A 23,394-nucleotide genomic window follows, 5' to 3' on the forward strand; every position below is an offset into this window, starting at 1 on the left:
GTTGGAGTTGCCCTTAGCTTAAGGAACGGATTTCCATATTTTGATCACTTTTTAATCACATATTCACATATTAACTGTTCAGTTTTTAGGTATATATGAGTAGATCATCTTTGCAAATTTTCAGTCAAATTGATGATCGTTAAGGCATCTAAAACTACAATTTACACGAACGAACCGAATCTATCAAACACGAACCGTTCGTGTAAATTGCAGTTTTGGATGCCTTAACGATCATCAATTTGGCTGAAAATTTGCATAAGTGATCTACTCATATATATCTAAAAATTGAACGGTTAAGATGTGAATATGCGATCAAAAAGTGGTCAAAATATGCAAATCAGTTCCTTAAACTAAGTTAAAGACCTCCATAGCATAGAAGGCATATACATATATATATACATGCAGAAAATTATGCTTGTTGAATATAATCATATTACTATCGGGTTTTGTAGGGAGCTTTTCTTTAAATTTTGTTAATTATATTTTCTAATTATACAAAGCGTTTGCTCAATGACATGTTACTGAGAAGGCAGTGATCTAACTTCAAGCTCAACATTTGGTCGATGAAGATGGGCAGCTGGCAAGTAAGTTAACTTTAGCTGGAAGTGCAATAGATTCCAACACGACTTTCGAATGGATTGTGTGATGAGTTGATGACGTAATATGTGTATCATAGTGTTTATAAGACAATAACGACAGGAAAAAAATAAAAAATAAAAAGCTTGACTTCATTTACCATTACATGAAAACTCTCTAGCTTTGTAGCTTGATTATTGTAGCCTTTGAAATGCAACTTCTGGAGTAAAAGTGAGGACGCATGAGGAAACCTTTTTTTCGTTGTGGGGATATGAAAACAACTTCCATTTTCTTCCACATCCTACAATAACCCTAATTGAGTGGATTATGGATCATTCGAGTAGTGGCTTTTACTTTTTTCTTCATCAAGTGATCACCATGATTGTATATTATACATTATTATCCGACGTTAGATCTAACAAATCTACGTAAATTGCAAACAGATTTGCGGCGTTTCTTTAGCGAATACAACTTTTGTGGCCCTAATCAATATTAATTATAGGGTCCTTGACCCAAAGCACTAAAATTGATCAAAATTAACTCACTTATCCTAACAACAAATTTTTATTCTCATTAACACAATTTAAACTAAATTGACATTTTTGCCCTCAGCCTAATTAAAAATCTACATCCATGCCATTTAATTCCTCTCTCTCCTCTCTACCACCGGTCACGATCAACTCTCTCTCTCTCTCAGAGACTCTCTCTCCCCACCCCTCCCTCACGCTCAAGGCCCAGATCGACCTCCTCCTCCTCGTTGCCGTCTTCACTGTCGTTGTCTTCGTCGCCAGTCACCAAAACCAACCCTCCTTCACTTCTCTCTCTCTCACAGATCCGTTGGGGAACAGTATTGCCGTCACCATCTTCGTCCACGGCGGCGGAGCCAATCTCCACGGGCTGCTAACCTCCGCTGACATTGCCACCACCACCACGACATTGACAATCTCCGATCCGATTGGGAATAGAGCGCAAGGTCAGAAGGTTATCTCCGGCAAAAGAGTTCGCCTCGATTCGACTGCAGCCCGCTGCAGATCAGTCTGTTAGCGTGAGTCATGGATTAACGTTAGGAATAGAATATATTGTAATTATTTCGTAGTTAGTACTGACCTGTTGTATTCCTGTAATATTCTTCATATACCTCTACTGTGAGATGAATCAGATATCAGAAAATTCATTCTCTATATCTCGTCTTATTTGACTTGGTATCAGAGCAAAGATCCGAGAGGACTTTGTCTCTTATTTTCTGCTTTTAATTTTCCTAGTTCGAGGAATTAATTCAAAAACCCCATTGTTAGGGTTATTGCTTTTCCTTAAACGGTCTTACTCCCGTCGTTGTCTCTCACCAACAACGACCGGATTGTCTTCTTCTTGGACTTCAACGTCATCAGACCAGCCACTTCCATCGATTAGACCGGCTTCGTCTCCAGATTAACTGCTGTCGTCTTCCTTGTCGGCTTTGTCTTCAGCCCGAGACCGCGCGCCGCCATCTCTCATCAACCCAGATCGGCATCATTCTTGGTTACCAGCCCAGAATCGTTCCTCCCCCTTGATTACCAGACCGGCGTCAACGTTCCCTGTCCAGATCGGCGTCGGTTCTTTCTGTCCAGATCGGCGTCTGCAATCAAAGTCTCTGTGACCCGGATCGATTCTCGTTCAGATCGCTCTGACAACCCAGACCGCAGTTGCTTCCATCCCTCACTTAAGTCGGTCGGATTCTTCAGTTGGCAGCCCAAGTCCGACCAGGTCTGACCTGATTCTTCATCTCGTCGCAACCCAGATCGATCGGACTCAACTCGGTTAACTCAACCCAGTCAACTCAACTCGGTCAACTCAACTCGGTCAACTCCAACAGGTTCCAAAAAAAAAAAAAAATTCTGTTATTATTTTTGGAGCCTTCTGTTCTTCTTATTTCCGCTGCATACTTTGGGATTTGTGTGTTTTTTGCTATTGTACTATTGCAATGGGTGGTGATGATAGTCAAAGTTCTAAGGCCAATGAGGTCCAGAAGGTTGAGGTCTCTGTCAAGAGCTCAGAAGGTGGTTCTTTCGGGGGTACCAAACTCACTGGTACCAATTTCCGAACATGGAAGAAGATTATGTTAGTTTATCTCCGTGGAATACACAAAATGGGGCATGTGACTGGAACAATCAAGGCTCCTAGTGAAGATGATGTGGAGGCCTATGCTAAGTGGGAAGATGATGATGGGTTTGTAATGTCAATTCTATTTCGAGCCATGACTGATGATGATACAGATGGTGGAGGGATGTGAAACTACTGAGGCGATATGGAAGACATTGGGGGATTTGTATACCAACGAGTCTGATTTTATACAGGTTCATGAATTGATGTGTAAAGCTGCTAGTATGCAACAGAATGGGTAACCAATAGCTGTGTATTTCACCAAGCTGAAGAATGTATGGGCTGAAATTGATCAGAAGTGTCCTTGCAAGATCAAGAATCAGGAAGATCTTGTGTGGTACCAGAAGGAGAAGGAGCTAGAAAGGGTTCATGTATTTCTGAGAGGGCTTGATGAGAAGCATAGCAGTGCCAAGAGAGAATTGCTCAGAATGACAGACCCTCCTAGTTTGAACACAACTTTTACATACATCCGCAAGGATGAGTCTCAACAGGAGAGTGTCAAACATGCACAGGTTGAAGTATCTAGCCTAGCCATTCAGGCCAAGTCACCGGCACCTTTCCTTCAGCAGCAGAGTTCAGCCCCACTTCATCAGCAAGGTTTCCCACAAGGCTTCACCAACCGCCCTCGTCCTCAATGTTCTTATTGCAACGCCCTTGGGCATGTTCGGGAGACTTGTTGGAAGTTGAACCCACACCTTAAATCTAAAAAGCAAGGTTATTGTCCTAAGGCAAAAGCAGCTGCTGTTCAATTGGTCCAAGAACCGGATTTCTATGGAGTGGCTGGCCAAGATCATCATACAGCAGATGGAGTTACTCCTACAGTCTCTATAGCTGGTCAAGGTAAAATTGGTATGGATTTAAAGATTTCTAACTTTGTTGGTTCTGATACATGGATTATTGATTCTGGTGCCTCCGATCATATGACTTAGGACAAATCATATTTTACTGAATTGTCTTCCCCACCAGTGTCCTATGTAACCAATGCCAATGGTGAGGCCTTTCCTGTGTTAGGGTCAGGGTCAGTTCGTATTACTCCCACCTTAGAACTTCATAATGTGTTATATGTGCCTGACGTGTCTCACCATTTGATATCTGTTCCCCAGTTGAATACTGAGTCTAAATGCTCCGTAACCTTTTATCCTATGTATGTGATTTTTCAGGATCTTCTCACCAGGGAGATAATCGGTCGGGGGTATCTGAGGGGCAGGTTGTTCCATCTGGATCAGACATACGCAGGAGAGAAACCAGGAGCACAGTCCCGCGCCGCTTTGACTTCGAGTTCTGATAAGCTAAGTGAAATTTGGTTGTGGCATCGCCGTTTAGGGCATCCCTCTTTTAGTCTTATGAGAAAAACCATGCCTACTTTGTTTATTGGTGTGGATGAGTCTATTTTACATTGTGAAACATGTGTTTTGGCCAAGAGTCATCGTGCTACTTATTCTCCTAGTATTTCTAATAAAAGTGTTGCTCCTTTTAAGTTGATTCATTCTGATGTTTGGGGGCCATCTAGAGAACCCACTGTGTCGGGTATGAGATACTTTGTGTTGTTTATTGATGATTGTGTTGCTCTTCTAAAAACCAAAGATGAAGTCTTTCCCGCTTTTCAAACTTTTCGTACTCTCGTTCAAACACAATACCATAACACCATTAAAGTCCTTCGTTCTGACAATGGGGGGGGGGGGGAATATGTTAATCATGTTTTCCAAGAGTTTTTTACAACCCATGGGATTGTTCACCAAACTACATGTCCACAAACACCAGAACAAAATGGAGGGTCTGAAAGGAAAAACCGTCATTTACTTGATATGGCTCGTGCCCTTCTCTTTAGTGCTCATATGCCTAAGTATCTTTGGGGCGATGCTGTACATGCTTCCTCCCATCTTATCAATCGTCTTCCATCTAGCGTCCTTCAGGGAAAAATTCCATTTGAGGTTCTTGCATCTCATGTCTCCTTACCTTCATTTCATAATCTTCCAGGTCGTGTCTTTGGTTGTGTTGCCTTTGTCCATGTTCCTAAAAACCAGAGGTCTAAGTTGGATGCCCGGGCAGTTAAGTGTGTGTTTGTTGGCTACGAAGGGTATCAGAAGGGGTACAAGTGCTATCATCCACTTACCAGGAAGTACTATGTCACTATGGATGTTACCATCTTTGAGGACATGAGTTATTTTTCCTTTTCAGATACAGCTCTTCAGGGGGAGAATTCATATTTTGATGAACTGTATCATGGAGAGGGGGAGGAATCAGAAGGAGGAGAAGAAGAAGTCACACAGGCAGGAGGTATTTTGACGGATCCAGATGAGACCATCAGCTCGCCACCTCTTGAAGCAGTAGCTCCAAACATCCACGCACCAGTTTCTATGGCTGAAAATGAAGTTAAAGACGCAACTGCCCCTCCTGCCATCGCTTCTACCCCTGACCCACAGCTTCCTGGTACTGAAGATCACTCATTTGAGGTATGTCCACCCGCTAGTACTAGTAGTAGTGAGTCTAATGTTGAGCAATATGTGTTACCAAATAGGACAACTCGGGGTCAATCAGCCAAAAGATATGAACCTACTCTTACTGCCAAATCAAAATACCCAGTAGCCAATTATATGTCCACCAGGAGGTTGTCTAAGTTATATGAATCATTTGTGAATCAAATATCTGCTGTGTCAGCTCCTAACAAAGTGCAGGATGCATTGAGGGATCCAAAGTGGAGGAAGGCAATGGAGGAAGAGATGGAGGCGTTGCAGAAGAACAATACTTGGCAACTTGTGCCTCCACCACAAGGCAAGAAGGTTATAGGTTGTCGTTGGGTATTTACCGTGAAGCATAATGCAGATGGATCAGTGAATCGGTACAAAGCACGCCTTGTAGCAAAGGGGTTTACTCAGACGTATGGTATAGACTATGATGAAACATTTGCCTCTATTGCCAAAATGAACACTATTCGGGTTCTGCTCTCATTTGCTGCTAGTTTAAACTGGCCACTCCGACAGTTTGATGTCAAGAATGCATTTTTTCATGGAGAGTTAGCCGATGAAGTGTACATGAGCCTTCCACCTGGGTATGTAGTTGCTTCTCCTGGTGATTTTGTCTGCAGATTGAAAAAATCTTTTTATGGTCTCAAACAGTCACCTCGTGCTTGGTTTGGAAGATTTTCACAATTCATGCGGAAGGTTGGTTACAGACAGAGCAACTCAGACCATACCTTGTTCCTCAAGCATCAACAAAGGAAGGTAACAACTCTAATTATTTATGTGGATGATATGGTAATTACTGGCAATGATATTGTTGAGATGGATAGACTACAGAGACAGCTAGCCTCTGAGTTTGAGATGAAGGACTTGGGTGAACTTAAGTACTTCTTAGGGATTGAGGTAGCCAGGGGGAGAGAAGGAATCTAAATGTGCCAGAGGAAGTACGTTCTTGACTTGTTGACAGAGACAGGTTTGTTGGATTGCAGACCGGTTGATACTCCTATTGAGCAGAACCATTGTTTGGCTGAGTATCCAGATCAGGTACCTACTGATCGAGCTCGCTATCAGAGGTTAGTTGGGTGCTTGATTTATTTAGCTCATACTAGACCAGATGTTGCATATGCAGTAAGTGTGGTGAGTCAGTTCATGCATAATCCGAGTGAGAGTCACATGGATGCTATTATGCGGATTTTGAAATACTTAAAGTCAGCTCCAAGAAGAGGAGTACTGTTTTCTAAACACAACAATATTCTTGAGGTTTGTGGCTTCACAGATGCAGATTGGGCTGGAAATATTACAGACAGGAGGTCGACATCTGGTTACTTTACCTTTGTGGGAGGTAATTTGGTTACATGGAAGAGTAAGAAACAGAAAGTTGTGGCACGTTCTAGTGCTGAGGCTGAGTATAGAGGTATGGCTCACGGAGTGTGTGAATTGCTGTGGCTGAGAAATCTGTTACGTGATCTGGGTTTCAAACTCAAAAGTACTATGCAGTTGTATTGTGACAACAAGGCAGCCATTGACATATCACAGAATCCAGTACAACATGATTGTACTAAGCATGTGGAGGTTGATCGTCACTTTATAAAGGAGAAGCTAGATGCCAAAATTATTAGCTTTCCTTTTGTTCCGACTGAAGAGCAACTTGCAGATGTACTTACCAAATGAGTTTCCAGGAAGGCGTTCTATGACTCACTAAGCAAGTTGGGCATGGTTGATGTGTATGCGCCAACTTGAGGGGGAGTGTTAGCGTGAGTCATGGCTCCCTTAACGTTAGGAATAGAATATATTGTAATTATTTCATAGTTAGTACTTACCTGTTGTATTCTTGTAATCTTCTTTATATACCTCCACTGTGAGATGAATCAGATATCAGAAAATTCATTCTCTATATCTCGTCTTATTTGACTTAGTCATCTCCGGCGAGATTCGGCGGTCGACCCAGGCTCTCCGGCGCTCGACATAGGCCGATGGCAGAGGACAATGTTGATCTGGTGCGCCGATGGCGGAGAACAACGACGATTTGGTGCCCAGAGGTTTTCTCTGGGTGTCCAAATCATTTTCTTTTTTTCTTTTTTTTTTTTGGTAAAATTGGGGCAAAAGGCCCATAATGAAAGAAAAAAAAAATTCTATTGGGACAATAGAACCTCACTGAAATGATGAACCTCGCCGCCCAACTCCGGGGCAGAAGGAAAGAAAAAAAAAAGTTTTGAATATCTATTGGAGGGCAATAAACGTTTTTAAATTGATATAATCTCTTCGTTTTTTTTTCTTTAATCAAAGTTTTATTTGTCTAATTTTAGGAAGATTAGTTCTCATTCCGGCTACTGAAAGTTCTATTGGGGGCAATAGACATCTATGGGGGCAACAAACCTTTCCGACAACCTATGAAATCTCCGACGACCTTTTTGGGGACCTCCAGCGAGGTTTTCAAAAAATCTGGTGGGCGGCGACAGGTGGCCGGATTCCGGCGAAAGTTGGCCGGAATCCGGCGGCCGGTGACCGGGCTCCGGCAAAGTCTCCTATGATTTCTCTCACTTCCATTTTCTCTCTCTAAGTAACAAAGGGGTGAGGGTAAAATGGTCTTAAAAAAAAAAACTTAATGGAGTAATAGGCCATAAACATAATATCCACAAAATTGTTATTGGAGAGAAATATCATGTTACGAATAATGATTAATATATTTTATTCATTCACTCTTTATACATTATGTCTGTTTATAATTTATTATTTAATTCCATAATGATACTTGGGTGACATATGATGCAACTGAAGTAACCTTTGTGGGCGTGCAAATAGTAATCCTATAACTTGACAAAAAAGCCTTCCTCAATCAATGTAAATGCTCGGAAAAGCTATCAAACCAGACTTTAGAATATTAAAAAAAAAAAAAAAAAACACTTAGATCTTTACACGTTTAACAGATGGATCTCTCAATGAAATGAAAACAACTGAGATGGGCAAATTTGGATTAGTCTAGCATTAAAAATTTACAATTGATTCTTTCTAATAATCAGAAAAAGGTACATGTGCATGCTCTGCATTATTACTCGATTATCATTTCATACATCTGCTATTGCTAGAAAGACTCCAATTAAATACTAAATGAATTTGGATCTGCAAGGATTACAGGGAACAAGTAGGAACTGTGTAATTGATTCAGTCAAAAAGAGGGATTAGAAAAGCAAGAATTATTTTCTTGTGGCATAATTATATGAAGTGCCCTAATAGGCCCCCAACCCCTTGAACATGACTACTGATATAATTGATTGCATGTGAAGCTGCATTAGGTCTTTTACTATTACATGCATGCAAATGTTGGAGCCTGATTCATCAATACCAGCTCCTTGCTTCTGTCAGAGATAAGAAATAATTACTTGCTTCTGTCAGAAGAAAAGAAGTAAATTATCACAGCTTCTGTTAGGTGATCTTATTTTGCCTTCCAAAAGCAATGATCTCATTCCCCTCTTCTGAGTCTTATCGATAAAGTTCTAGCTTCCTTGCTCGAGCTTATTAACATGAGTTCATATATAACTAAAAAGAACATTAAAATGATAGACCGTTATCATTATACGATGTCTAAAGTAATCATTATACGGAGCGTAAAGTAGTAGTAGTATTCTCAGTTAAGTGGAAAGATGGAGTATTGTTCATCTTTTACCAGTGCAGTTTCTTAACTGGAGTATATTTTTTGGATCATTCATCATTTCATCTATGTGACTCTACTTGAGCGGTTGAGCCAACTTTTTGTTTTTTTTTGGTCAAATGATAATTCATTAAGAAGCTCAAGCGACTTGAGCTAACTTGAAGAGCTTAATTTATGTACTCGACATACATGTTCTGGTCATAAAAGCTATCCCTGGTGATTGCATTCGAAAACTCGTAGTGTGTGATTAAAGCAACAATCTTCGGCGACTGAATCAATATGGTTCATGATTTCATTTGCATTATTTCTGCGGCTGACCCTGAGATCTGATCAGATAGCCACTTATTGCTTACAATAGACTAGAGTAGAGCCCCACGAATGAAAGAGACTACCCATTCATCCAGTAGTCTCACTCAAATTTAATGTAAAGTCAAGCCAGTCATGTCAGCAAGCAACCAGTGGCACACTCCAGTAAATACACCCATCTTTATACTTTTACCAGAACCAGACCCTTTGGCTTTGGTTGGTGTAATTTCATTAATCAATTCAAATGCGACCAGATCAGATTCTATTTAAATAGCAGACCTGTGTATATTTGCATGCCACGTGAAACTTGAAAGAGAAAGACAGAACCAGCTATCTTCCGCTGCTTTGAACAAGTAGCAGAGCAAAACATGAGGCCGAAGATTTACCTTTTTGGTGATTCGATCACGGAGGAGTCGTTCGGCGACGGTGGCTGGGGTGCTTCTCTTGCCCACCAATTCTCTCGCACGGTAAAAAAAAAAAACCGTTCATTTTAACCTTGTTGATCTCATGATTTACCAAAAGTTATAGTCTTTGATCGTTCATATGGGATTTGTGATTGACTAGGTTGATGTGGTGCTGAGAGGTTATAGCGGGTACAACACTCGGTGGGCTCAGAAGGTTCTGGAGAGGGTTTTTCCGGGGAGTCAAGACGGCGGCGGTGAAGCGCCTTTAGCTGTCACCGTCTTCTTCGGCGCTAATGACGCTTGCCTTCCCGATAGATGCTCTGGTTTTCAGCACGTGCCGGTTGACGAGTACAAGCAAAACCTCCGCTCCATTGTCTCCTTCCTCAAGGTACCATCTATCTTTGTTTATTGCACAGATTCTCTTCTTCTTCTTTTTTTCTTGGCAAAATTTCAGCTCTTGCAAACAATTGATTAGTTTTGTTTAGAGTGTTTGTATGTTTTTGGACATTGATGATGTGTATTAGAGATATAGGGAGAAATGGACGAGGAAGATGATGATGAAGCCTTGTGATTTTGTCTTATGACTTGCATGTTTATAGAATCACAAAACCAACTGGGTTCTTATTTGAAAAAGGTTTCTTCTTTCTCAAAATGTTGAGGAATTGTGAGGCCATTGCACCAGGATTTGCACTTTTGGCCTATTGTAATATCTGCCACGTAGATAGACGTATAGGGATTGTGTAGTGCCTGGAAGTGTATCTGCTTTTCATGAATTGGAAGCTGGGACCCTAGAAGGCTAGAAGTTTGGTACATTATTTCAAATGTGGATTTGTTGGGATTTACTGTTCATTTAGCTAAACCCAAGCATGTGGTTGGTAGGTTTTGTTTGCCTTTACGTTCTCGTTGTTTTGTGTTTCTCAAATCATTTGTTGGTTTCTTATTAATTTCTAATGTTTTTGCGGATTATCATATGGCATAGCTCTTAATTTATACTTGCAATGCGTCACTTGACTCACTTCAGCTTGCTTAAAGGATTTTAGTACTTTTGTAGTTCTGTTCAATTCCCTGTAATGAAAATTCTTAGAATCATGGGGTTTTTCAGCCTTTGCTTTGGATAACATTCGGATAAAGACATGTGACAGTGAAGAGTTGAGACGCTTCTTTTTCGAATGCTCAAAGCTCTACTAGCAAAATAGTTCAGGGAATTTTGATCTTTTCAAAAAGCTTATCTAATCGGTTGTCCAAGTGAATCTGATGCCTAGGTGGCTAGGTGTTACTTTTGCAGAAGTCATGTTAGTTGATTTTGCTTTGGCATTAGAGTTTTATCATCTGAAATTCAGGGAAAAGAAAAACTAGGGAAGAAGAGTATCAAAGCTCTTTTTCCATCTTTAACAAGCAATAGAGCTCAAATAGTATGTGATACATGTGGGGAACCATGGAAGTAGTTGTAAATATCTTTAAAGCAGTGTACTTTGATGTTCTTGTCTATGAAGTACTCGCAGTAGTCTTAGATGAAGTAAACGTACTTGTGCTTAATTTGGGAATATAGATAAGGGTGAATCTGGTCCTTCTGTTCAGGTGTCTTTTTGACACACAAAACCTAGGGTTCGGTCGTCCTTGATTCCACATCAATGAGGGCATCTTGGTATTGGCTTTGACGTTGCCAAAGATAAGTTAAAACACTTGAATCTTCTAATGCATAGGCAAATTCAGAAAATGGTTGATAGCAATGGTATTTTGAAGTGTAAGCTTTTGAGATTTAATGTATCAGAGAAGCTCTTTTACGAATGAGAGTGTCTCTTGGAAGAGGCATGAGTTTTTAAATAAAATTGAAACGAAGCCTTGTACTAACTTTCTTATGTTTTCCACCATGGCAATAGTCCGTAATTAAGTTGAGATTTTTGACATAAGACTTGTGCAATCAAGTAGTTATGTTCTAAACTTGACTACTCTTAGGTACAGAGTCCAGCAAGTATAAAGCAATGTGGGTTCATTAACTTTATATAGTCAGCATTGGCTTGTCATACCTTTAAGTGGCATGAATGATCCATTCGAGATTCTAGCAAGTTGCTTAAGGCTTCTATACAGATAATGTCTGCAACATTGCGAAGATTATTGGGTGGTTCATGAAGTACATGTATTTTGTAGCTTTGCATGGTCAAATATAGTTGTTTGCTTTAGTCAGCACATAGAAATCACCTATGTTCAACCTACTATGTGTTTGCCTTTCCATTTTAGGCTATCTACATATTTTTAACACTTTTTTCTCTTGGCTTTCAGAAGCAATGGCCTACTACTCACATTATTCTCATCACACCTCCTCCAATTGATGAAGATGGACGCCTTCAGTATGGATCAACTGCTTATCTTGTTTTTAGTTCCATTGTCAATTATGTTCATTTATTTTTGTTTCATTCTTCTTTGATTCTTCAAATCATAATGTAAAAGTATCAAATTGAACTGACAATTTAAAGAATTTGGTTTTCAATGTATATGCTTTAAAATACAGATTTCCCTATATTGAGAATCCATTGAATCAGCCCGAGAGGACAAATGAAGCTGCTGGTGCTTTTGCAGAGGCTTGTGTCGCCGTAGCTCGAGAAAGTGGTCTTCCAGTAATAGATCTCTGGACCAAAATGCAGCAGTTTCCTGACTGGCAGAAAGCTCATCTAAGGTCTACCTCTCAATTATGTTAGTGATGTTATGCATACACATCAAGCATCATTATCGATAATTTCTCTACAATGAACATTGACTGATTTGATCACGTGATCTTTTTATCACCTTGTATTCTGTTAATTGTGTAGGCACTAGTGAATTACTAAGAAAACCATATGAACATATGATAAGACTTTTCTTGATTGGAACGCAGGGATGGTTTGCACCTTACTCCGCGGGGAAACAGACTCGTTTTTGAGGAAGTGGTTGCGAAGCTGAGGGATGAAGGATTGAGTCTAGAAAGTTTGCCAGTTGATCTCCCACTTATAGCTGATATTGACCCTAATGACCCTCTTAAGGCTTTTCAGAAGTGAGAGGAGACTGGAAAACATGTGTACCATGGACAAGAACTTCAGCTTATTTTGGTACTATACTAGCTTTGAAAACCCTGAAAAACAAACTGATTAGAGACCAGGTCATGCTGATCTGTGGTTTTATTTTGGCTGAGGTTCTCTTTCATTCCGCAAACATATATAAATTTCACTTTCAGTCTTACTTTTGTACAAGTCTGCTCGATTATCATGAACAGAACTGTGTTTGTATGATTAATTAAGGTTAATTTCCGGTATTGCTTTAATTTGTGACATTTAAGTTGCAAATAAACACAGTAGTTGTAGTTGACATGAGCCCATGATGATGAGTAATACGGCCTTATATGGAAAACCCATACCAGGCTAGCAGCTCCCGTATGGACTGGTGAAGAATAGCTGAAGATTTTGCTGAAGTTGTGAAGTACTGTATAAAATGTTTAGTAGCATTACTCATTGCATGAATTGTCATCCTGTAGTTACATTCAAGTAAGTCTCCAGCTTTGGATTGTAACTTCAGCAAAGGATATGAGCTGCCAATGTTTTGGCAAAAGTTTATTATGATATTAACTTGAAGAGCAGAAGCTCTGCACAGTGCACCAAAAAAGGCCAAATAAGGACGGATTACTGTGCACCAAATAAGGACGGATTTAGAGTGGGACATATCTTCTCCTTTTCCGGCAGTCATGAAATGTAATCCGGTGATTATAATTGTTCCTTCTTTAGGCGTAAGTATCTTATAGAACATATATATGTCAAATTTTCACTTGGCACGGAAAACATCAACATGTCCGCCAAGTCACAAACTCACAATGAGGCATACCTTAATCAATATTAGGTAAAAGATTCAGAATTGTTTGAGTTCTAGAAGTAACTTTTTATTTAATTTTCCAGAGTCCAAAATTAAAAAGAAATATATATTTTCAATGCCGTCCACTAGGAACATGCCCTTATAATAAATTAAAAATTGTAGACGGTTAGTGCATTGTTGACATATCACAACTTTCCAATTTCCATGTGCTTATCTCTCATGCTTGACCGGCACATGCATTGTTAGCATTGCTTGCTTGCATGGACACTGTTAGTCTCACTAGCTTGCAATGAGCATCGTAAGGATAAAATAGAAATAATCTTGGTTGTAATAAATTGGATAAAGAATTTTGTAATAAGAGTAAGCTACTTTGCAAAGATATTCACTTCAGAAAAACCTTAAAGAATCAACTGTCCCAAATCACTAAATTACGTTCAAATCTACAAAATAGAAATGGATACATCCATTCTAGAACCAGCTGATCAAATTCAACAAAGATTTAACTATTTGAATAAAGTTTTGTTTACTTTTTGTATTAATAGGGTTTGAAATGGAAATTTTAGTCACACGTCCATATTTATTATCCAAGTTTCCTCCAATATTTTTACCCAAACTTTTCTATTTTGGATCTTGCTGTCCTCACCACTCATTATAAAATCACCAAGATAATCCATCTGCTGAAACAAACCCGATTTGCAAACCGGGTCAAATATAAAACCCGACTCCAAGAACCTACCTTTAACGCGCGCAATTGCAAAGTCCCAATCTTTGCAGTGAAGCCCAGAACTCTCAGTCGGCGGGAAACAGGTATGAGCAATTTTCACCTTGATTTCTGCGCTTTCAGGCTTTTGGGTCTTCGTTTCTGATTCTGGGTCTTCTTTAATTTCTTTGATTATGTGATTGGTTGCTGTTTTAGGGTTTAGGGTTTATGACTAATTTCGAGTTTGGGGTTTATGAATCCAGAAGCATTTTGAGAAAATGATCCAAGTCATCATATTAAAATGCCTAAAAAGGAATAATTTTTTATTTATTTATCTGTTATTTTCAGAAGCAATGTGATTGTAGTAAGTATTATGTTTCTTGTACCTTGTTTGGATATTTACCGGTGAATTTTACTGCTGTGGATACAATATGGTAGTCTTTGACACATTGTTGGAACCTTAATTACATTTTCAGAATTTTCTCTGTAATCTGGAGAACAATGGGATGATGCGAATAGCTTGCCGGTTAGCACTTTTAAAGAACACAATTAGGTTAGCCTTCAGCAGCGTTTTCTTAGGAGAAGAAAAAGAGTTGTTTTATAGAACAATAGATAAGGATGACTGGGATTAGGAGTTTAGATTTAGGAGTTATTGATTATATGGAATTAACTTCTCCAATAACAAAACCACAGAAAAAAGAAGAAGAAAACTTCTGATTACTTAATGCCCGAGTACTTTCTCTCTGCGTTGTCCCTAGCATAAATACCAAAAAGAACTCAGGCATGAGCCGAAACCTCTGATCAATGTGCTGCATTTGTCATCACTTCTCAAACTTTAGTTACAAACATATTACAACGGTACCTACTGGTAATATGATGTAGCATATTTTATTTTATCTCTCACACATGCAGGCATTTGGGATTAAGATAAAGAAAATCATAGAATCTAACATTAATTTCAAGAAAAAGAAAAATGCATGAAAACATTCAGATGTTTTACCATCTTCTAGTACTTAAATAGCACCTAACAATATGATGCAATACTGAACTTCTATCCTGGAATAGTTAGCATCTACGAGCATTAGTAGTAGTGGTGGTGGAGCTATTCCGGCACTTATCCTTTCTAAGAGCTTTGCAGAGTAATGCTGGTGGGCATGAGTTGTGCTGTGGATCTGGCCCTCCTGGTGAAACTCTGTCTCCAGACGATGTGCTCCTCGTTAATGCTGCTTCTCCATCTTAGACAAATCAGCTATTAATTCACGTAAGATAGTCTTGCTATTGATCCTCCTCTGCATGGTCTTGCGCCCACCATAACCTTTTGCTTCCAAACCAGTGGCAACATGCAATGACCAGATAAGTAACATGATCAGCATTGAGACTCGAATGAGTAGCGTATAGTAATTTGCAGCCATTTTGATATGCAGAAGCAACAGTTCTTATAAAGGTTGCTGGCACTACTACACAGAACACTTTTAATGACGTTTGAAAAACGTCATAAAATGGTTTTCATGACGTTTTTCAAACGTCATGCAGAACGTCGTCTCTACTGGTGCCGTCTTATGTGGCATGAATCGATGACAGTTAGAAAACGTCATAGAAAAGTATGTCCATGACGGTTAGAAAACGTCATAAAAAGTATTTCCATGACGGTTAGAAAACGTCATAGAAAGTATTTCCATGACGGGTAGAAAACGTCGTAGAAAGTATTTCCATGACGGTTAGAAAACGTCATAGAAAGTATTTCAATGACGGTTAGAAAACGTCATAGAAAGTATTTCAATGACGGTTAGAAAACGTCATAAAAGGAATTCCATGACGGTTAGAAAACGTCATAGAAAGTTTTTCATGACAGTTAGAAAACGTCATATGACATATTTCCATGACGATTAGAAAATGTCATAGAAAATTTGCTAAAACGTCATTAGAAATCATCATGGTAAACATTTTTATGGCATTTGCAAAACGTCATAGAAAGAAGGCAAGAAGCAGTGAAGCGAATGACCCTATGAACTCCCCTCAATGATCTCTGAACACCTCTCCCCTATGTTCAATTTTATCCCAAACTAATACAGGAAAAAATTAAATGCATGCGCAAAAGTTACATTAGTAAATCACCATATAAGCAAAGAGCCTTGAGCTTTGGCCCGACACTTGATTTGAAACCAGTGAGGCAAACATCACAGTTACCACTTCTTCCATTCATTTTCCTACACTGCTAAACTACAGATTCTTCACATTCAATAGAAAGCGAATCATCGTCATCATCGCAAACTTAAGAAAGCATCAAAAATCTGATCTTTATAATATGTTTCAACAAAACATATATACAGACTCCCCTTGAACTACATCCAGCAAAACAGAAGCCAACAATATGATCACAAATCCAACTACCCATTAGATTGCCATTAACAAATTACAGAGAGAAAATACTCCAATTCCAGATCTAGGAACTCCAAAACCAGAGAATTGAAACACAAAATCTACATCTAAAAGATTAAACATTTCCCAAATTGCCATTAGATCTCTCTCAAGCCCTCTTGCGGATCAGAAGCTCAGTGCTCTTCTGGTACTTCTTGATCTCCCTGAGAAGAAGAGAAGGGGTTGATGGGTTTTTGGATGAGATTGAGATTTGAGAATCGGAGAAGGTTGATCTTCTGGTACTTCTTGATCTCCCTGAGAAGAAGAGAAGGGGTTGATGGGTTTTTGGATGAGATTGAGATTTGAGAATCGGAGAAGGTTGAAATGGTGATGGTGGGAAGGGATGAGATTTGCGGGGTTTATAGTGGAGAGTGGGAGAGGTAAAACTTTAGGGAGGTTTAGAATGGTGTGGAGAGGGAGTTTGGGCCGTTGATGAGGACTCTAATGGACAGCTGATGTTGTAAGAGAAGGTGGTGGAGATCACGATCCGCGTGCTATTGCTCTGACCAATGGGATTAATTTCTCGGCTTGATAATAATTTGACCGAACGGAATACCTACTCCATATGAGAGAATAAAAGATCTACATTTCACTTAAAACTAGAAAACCTACTCCTTGTCTAGATTCGTCTTCAGGGAATTTCTGCCCTCACTTGGATTCCACTCCTCACTCGGATTTCCTTCGAAGGGAAAACCCAAATTCGCTTTGAGGAGATTTTTCCTCACCTATATTCGTTTTAAGGAGATCTCTACTTACACAGATTTGCATTTAGAGAATTACTTCTCACACAACATCACCTTGAAGGTATTTCACCTCACCTGGATTCTCCTTGAGGGGATTTCTCCTCACATAGATTTCCCTTGAGGAGATCTCTCTTCACATAGATTTACATCTAGAGAATTACTGAGTTTTTTTATATTTTTAATTAGATTTTACATTTTTTTAATTTTTTTTTTATGGAAGCGAGCTAAACAAAAAGAAAAGAAAACATGCACACCATCTTATTGATTTAATATTACAAAAAGGAAATTGGAACTACGCTATACTAAGCCTAATCAGTAGCTCCGGATGGGTTGAGGCTGAGCTCAAGAGAAACTGGAGATCCACGGTTGTAACCGCCTGAGCCACCGAAATAGTAATCATATGCGCTACCTTCCTCGGAAGTAGTCTTCGGGTTACCATAGACGTCCTCGCCGTGCACGGGGAACAGAGGAAGAGTTTCAAACTCCTGGCGAACTCCTCCTCGTTGTTCCATGGAAGATTGTCCTCCTGTTGTGGAACCAAAATTGAGATCAATGGATCCACCAGCACCAGTAGAACTAGTGGACCCAAAATTGATGTCAATGGATCCACCAGCACCAGTAGGACTAGTGGACCCAAAATTAATATCAATGAATCCACCAGTACCAGTAGAACTAGTTCCCACGGGCACTTGAGCAGCCTGATTACACCTCTTCATCTGCTTCTCTCGAGCCCTGACATTCTGGAACCAAAAATAAATGTTCTTGCCCTCAACCTGTCCATACTGTTGCAGCTGGAGACAGATCTCGTGAATATGCTCTGTAGTTGGGGTCTTAACTCCCTTGTCGTAGTAAACATTCTTGAGGATTCTTATTTGATCTGGAGTAGGAATCCACCTGGTACGGCTTCGCCAGAAATCCGTGTTGGCACTACTCCCGGCTGCTTGGTTGTTTCCTCCATCCTCGATTTGTTGCTGGGTTTGTAGCTCCATTAGTTGCAGAGTTCGTGGTTCCATGGTGATGAGTTGAGAGGAAGTGTAAATTGAAGAACGAAGTTGTTAAGTGTTTGTGGGAGATTGACCTTAGAAGGATTAAGGTCGATGAAGGGGTGTTGGAGATCTGAAAGTTCAGAGGAAAGAAAAGATCGAATCTTCAAATGGAAGAAAAGATCTGAGAAAGAAGGATTGAAGATTTGGAGGAAAAGATTGAAGATCTGAGAGTGAAAAACTGGGGATTTGAGAAGAGAAAGGCTGAAGAGTTGAGAGAGAAAGGCTTGAGCTCGGAAGAAAATTTCTTTTCCTTTGGAGTGAACAGTCGCATCTCCAGAATGCACCTATTTATAGAACAAGGTGAGCAGATCTCCACCGTTGGATGAACGATCTCAGAATTTGAATCCACGCGTTGGATTAAAGTCGCCCCGAAACCCGGAAAAGCTGTTGGCGCGTGTTGAGCGTGTAAGGGGACATGTCGAATCTCGAGGCGCTGTGGCAGACAGCTTTAGCCGAAAGTGATTCTGATTGCCTTAAATCACGGAAGGGATAAGCCGTGGCAGGTGGGCCGTACGTGGGCTTGTCTCGGATCAAGGCCCTCACTGTAGTTGTGGGTGGAGGCCCAATGGGCTGAATTTCTGAATAGTTTTGGGTGAAATCCTTGGGCCAAATTCCTGAATAGTTTTGGGTGTTTTGGGCCAAATTTGAAACAGCTTGGTTTAAATAAAAGGAATGGTATAGTTATCATCGAGAGCAGCTTGTGCTCGAGTGGTTGAGAGCGAGATTCATGTGCAAGAGGTCTGAGGTTCGAACCTCGCCTCTTGTTTATTTTTATTATGTTCGTTTATGACATAATAAGTATAACATTTGTGTACGGACGTATTTTTATACGTAGAACCGTAGCTTTGTATATTTCTACCGAGATGTAGTGCTCTGAGGACATGGGAAAAGTCCGAAGAACGCCGGTTAAATAATAACCGAGATGTAGTGCTCTGAGGACAGGGGAAAAGTCCGAAGAACGCCGGTTAAATAATAACCGAGATGTATACCGTTTACTTGAACCTTGGCCGAGGTGACAGGTAACGACGTAGTTAGAGCTCTAACGTGTTGTTGGGATGGACCAAAGTGGTGATTTAGGGGGTTGAGTGATTGTAGGACCAAAGTGGTGATATTGTGGTTAGAGGATTGTGGAAATGTATTCGTTGTGGATTTCCGTGTGCTGTTTGATGTTTCCTTGCAGATGTTGAGATTGTTGGCTGCTTACTTGAGTTAAAGGAATAGTAAGCAGCCAACATTTTTCATGACATTTTCAGAACGCCATGGCCTATTGTCATTCATGACACTTACCAAACGTCATGAAAACATTTTTCATGACATTTTCAGAACGCCATGGCCTATTCTCATTCATGACACTTACCAAATGTCATGAAAACATTTTTCATGACGTTTTCAGAACGCCATGGCCTACTCTCATTCATGACACTTACCAAACGTCATGAACATTTTTAATGACGTTTTCAAAATGCCATGGCCTATTCTCATTCATGACATTTACCAAACGTCATGAAAACATTTATAATGACGTTTTCAAAACGCCATGACCTATTCTCATTCATGACACTTACCAAACGTCATGAAAACATTTTTCATGACGTTTTCAGAATGCCATGGTCTATTCTCATTCATGACACTTACCAAACGTCATGAAAACATTTTTCATGACATTTGAAAAACGTCATAAGAGTGATGACAGTTTAAAAACGTCATTAAATAGTAAGACTTACAATGACATTTCGAAAACGTCATAAACTTGAGACGAAATTTTGATCCATGACGTTTCCTTTAGAAAACGTCATAGAAAGGGTATTTAATGACGTTTTTGAGCAAATGTCATCTAAATATTGTCATTAAATGTCATATTTGTAGTAGTGTGGTGCTTAAGCTTAGCAGTACTTTTGCAGTAGTGTAATTTCTTGTATCACAAGCTCAAATTTATAGTACTGCAAATATGCCAAGTTGTATGCACATTACAAGATCTCAGAGATTGATTAGTCTTTAAACTAATGCTAGGGGCATCTACAAGCTGACAAATCCAATGTGGACCTTTGTTTTTATCTGCTAATAATCTTGAATCTTTGACCCCACGTGTGCAATGAAATTTTTTTTATATTGCTCTATTATCTACTGGTATTCCTATTTAAACCCCTTCATATCATGCATTACCTATTGATTTTGATTCTTAATTTGGCCTACTCAGCGTCTAGAGTAAAAGTTTATGAATGGCCTATAAAAATGGCACAGAAGCCTTTGAACCTAGAGTAAAAAATCAGGCATATACTGAATCCTCGAACTTCGCACAGAGAGGATATGCCATGCAGGTCCTTATTTGAATTGATATTGTGCTTAATTTTTGTTAGAAATTGAATTAAGTCTTCTGAGATCAGTTGGTAGATTTGTATCCCCCACTTTGGATGTTGGAGATTTTTTTTCCACATGGTTACTAATAAAGAAGTGTCATCTGCCTCTTAAACATTGGCAAGCAAATCGTTGTGTCTTTTCATGATCACTGATATGGTGCTTAATTTTTATTTTTCAACTCATGCACAATCCTAACAGCTTTCTTTCTAAATCTCTAAATCAGAAGTGATTTAATTTAATACTTTTGACAGTTAACAGGGGTCAAAGGGCAAGATCTTTTCTCTCTTTCCTTTCTTCTATGGGTTCAAATATGAGGTATAAAGAGTGCCATTAAGTCAAGTGGCTCCTATTTAAGCAAACAAATAATTTTTCTAGTAAAAGTTATCCATAAACCAATTATATGATAGGAAATTGATCCAAATTGAATTCCTTGATTAAACCTGAAATTTGTTGTTAATATTTTTTGTTCCTAATGACTAAGGATTAATGTCTTAATAGTAAGCAGTGTCCTATCTTGTTTTATTACAAATGTCTCCTGGCTCTTACAATCTTTGTGATATGCTTAAAGCTCTGTATTCAAGAGTTGCTAATATATAGTCTTTTCATTCATCTTTTTCTATTATTTCACTGTTCTAGTCTTCTAGATGTCATTCAGTACTTTTTTGCATTAATTTTGTGAACATAAATTAGGACCAGAGCTCAACAGATGAAATACTCTATGACATGGAAGCCTTTTAGTCTTTGACACAAGGTCATTTTTCCACTCAGTAGTGATTCTTTCTATAGAAGTGAATCGCCGCATATAAACGTATCTCGCCCACTTTAGGGGTTTGGAGGATACACCATGTCTTCTGGCTCACTATTTTGTCATGTTCACAGGTTTGCAAGTGAGGATTAATTTTTTTAAATTCCTCAGTTGGCAATTTGGTGTCATTCGTGGTCGATTTTGCTTATAACTTTGCAGGACTTTTGCTTTATGTGGGCTACTGCAGAATCCTACGAAATTTGCATAACATATTCAGCTAGTGATATAAGACAATGACAGGAAAGATTACTAAAAAAGACCTTTTTGACCAACTTTATATGTGCTACTTTTTTCTTTTCTCTTGAGCAATTCAAGCCTCTTAAGAGTAGTCAATTCAATTTTATGAAAACAAGCACATTCCTCATCTCACATGTATTTTATATCATACTTTGGTTAGTGCACATAGGTGAGGCCATCCTACTAAGCATAACAATCTTGTTAAGTCTTGTTGTATGGTTTTCAAAAATTTTGATATGAGTACTAATCGAGCATACTAGAGTTAAACATATAAGAGTATTTGATATTATGATTGAACTGATATTTATCAGTGATGTCTTATTGGGATTGAACATAATATCTAGACAAATCAGATTTATCAGATTAAGACTTTACATATCCATTTCTTGTAAAGTAGTAAATTGAAATGTTAGCAAAACTAAGAAAAACCACGGGCTTATTGTATTTTTAGCGAAAAACTGTAATGTCTTACTGTGTTCTTCTGTTAGCAAAAGAAATTGTCATACTGTGAAGGAGTAGAGATCATGAAACTTGTTCAGGAAAACAGTTACAACTCCATGCTAATGCCTTTGGATGAGGGGTGATTTCACTAGTATAAGGAATTAGATGAAATGCAGGCAACTGGCGCATCAAATCTAGCTTTTTCCTCTGCCTAGGGCGTCATCTGACCCCACTATGCTTTCCCCCATCCCTCATTTTAGGTTTACTTGTATTATCTTTGTAATTTCTACTTGAGGTGAGGACATGGTTGTTTCATGAAATTCCTTAAAGAAGCTGTTCCTACTGATTTGACAAGGCAGCACCTCACACAAATTAGTTTTTGGGTTTGATGAACTGTGAACTATCAAGACAGAATATTGAGAACGTGCATGTATGCAATTTGTCTTTGTTTTTTATTTTTCATCTTTTATAGGGAGAGAAAAGAAGTTGATTGTGAGAACAGTAATGACAAATCATACTGCAATATATATATATATATATATATATATATATATATATATATATATATATATATATTATTTTTGCTTTTTAAAAAAACAGTTTACTAACTATTAAGGGAGAAACTTTACATGTACGTTGGTCATGAGGATATGCTATTACTAATCCGGTCTTATCTTCTGACACCAGGAATCAGGAAGTTAGAAGTTGGAAGTGGGCACTTCAATTCAGGACACTTATCTCCCCAGCACAAGAAATGGCTTCATTCTGCAGATCAGCGCTTATAGCTGGCTCAAGGTGCATCTCAGCTCGCTCCAGATCCCTCAACCACAACTCACTAAATGCTATAAGCCCTAAAGTCTTGTCGTCTCCTTTTGCTTCATCAACTAAAGCAAACCCTAGCTCTACTAGGTTCATTTCAGTTCTTGGAAGCGTGGAGTCAATGATGCCATTTCACTGTGCCATTGCTTCTCCTCGGCTCAACTCCACAGTTGCCTTTGATTTCACCTGTTGGAGTTGCCTTTCTCAAGGACTTCTTGATACTAGCTGAACGTAAACCAGATTTGACAAAGCCAATTGGCTGACTCGCTGGTATGGCACGTTATGTAATGCTTGGGTCGAAGAACTAATGAATTATAAACCTAGACAAATAGGAATGGTGGCTTTTCTTTGTATGGTTACTACTGCAGGCTAGGGTTTTTTGCCTGTTCAGATTGAGTGGAATAGGTGACCTCTAAGGCATTGAGCTGATTCTTTTTGGTAGTGTTATACTTTTTTG

The 23,394-nt window shown here is 39.1% G+C and overlaps 2 protein-coding genes across 2 annotated transcripts; both read left to right on the top strand.

Moving 5' to 3' along the window:
• Nucleotides 1-9,345: 9,345 nt before the first annotated feature.
• LOC133733208 (GDSL esterase/lipase At5g45920) lies at nt 9,346-12,819 on the top strand. The gene is made up of 5 exons (XM_062160836.1): nt 9,346-9,596; nt 9,694-9,921; nt 11,814-11,881; nt 12,043-12,207; nt 12,406-12,819. The coding sequence occupies exons 1-5, from the start codon at nt 9,498-9,500 to the stop codon at nt 12,563-12,565; spliced, it is 720 nt and encodes a 239-aa protein (XP_062016820.1). The 5' UTR covers nt 9,346-9,497; the 3' UTR covers nt 12,566-12,819.
• A 7,957-nt stretch (nt 12,820-20,776) lies between these two features.
• LOC133729509 (protein NONRESPONDING TO OXYLIPINS 2, mitochondrial-like) lies at nt 20,777-23,173 on the top strand. Its single transcript, XM_062157040.1, has 2 exons — nt 20,777-20,950; nt 22,806-23,173. Exons 1-2 carry the CDS (start codon nt 20,934-20,936, stop codon nt 23,164-23,166), a joined length of 378 nt encoding a protein of 125 aa, XP_062013024.1. The 5' UTR covers nt 20,777-20,933; the 3' UTR covers nt 23,167-23,173.
• Nucleotides 23,174-23,394: the final 221 nt, after the last annotated feature.

The sequence above is a fragment of the Rosa rugosa genome, chromosome 2 (genome assembly GCF_958449725.1).
Source record: "Rosa rugosa chromosome 2, drRosRugo1.1, whole genome shotgun sequence".
NCBI classification, from domain to species: Eukaryota; Viridiplantae; Streptophyta; class Magnoliopsida; order Rosales; family Rosaceae; genus Rosa; species Rosa rugosa.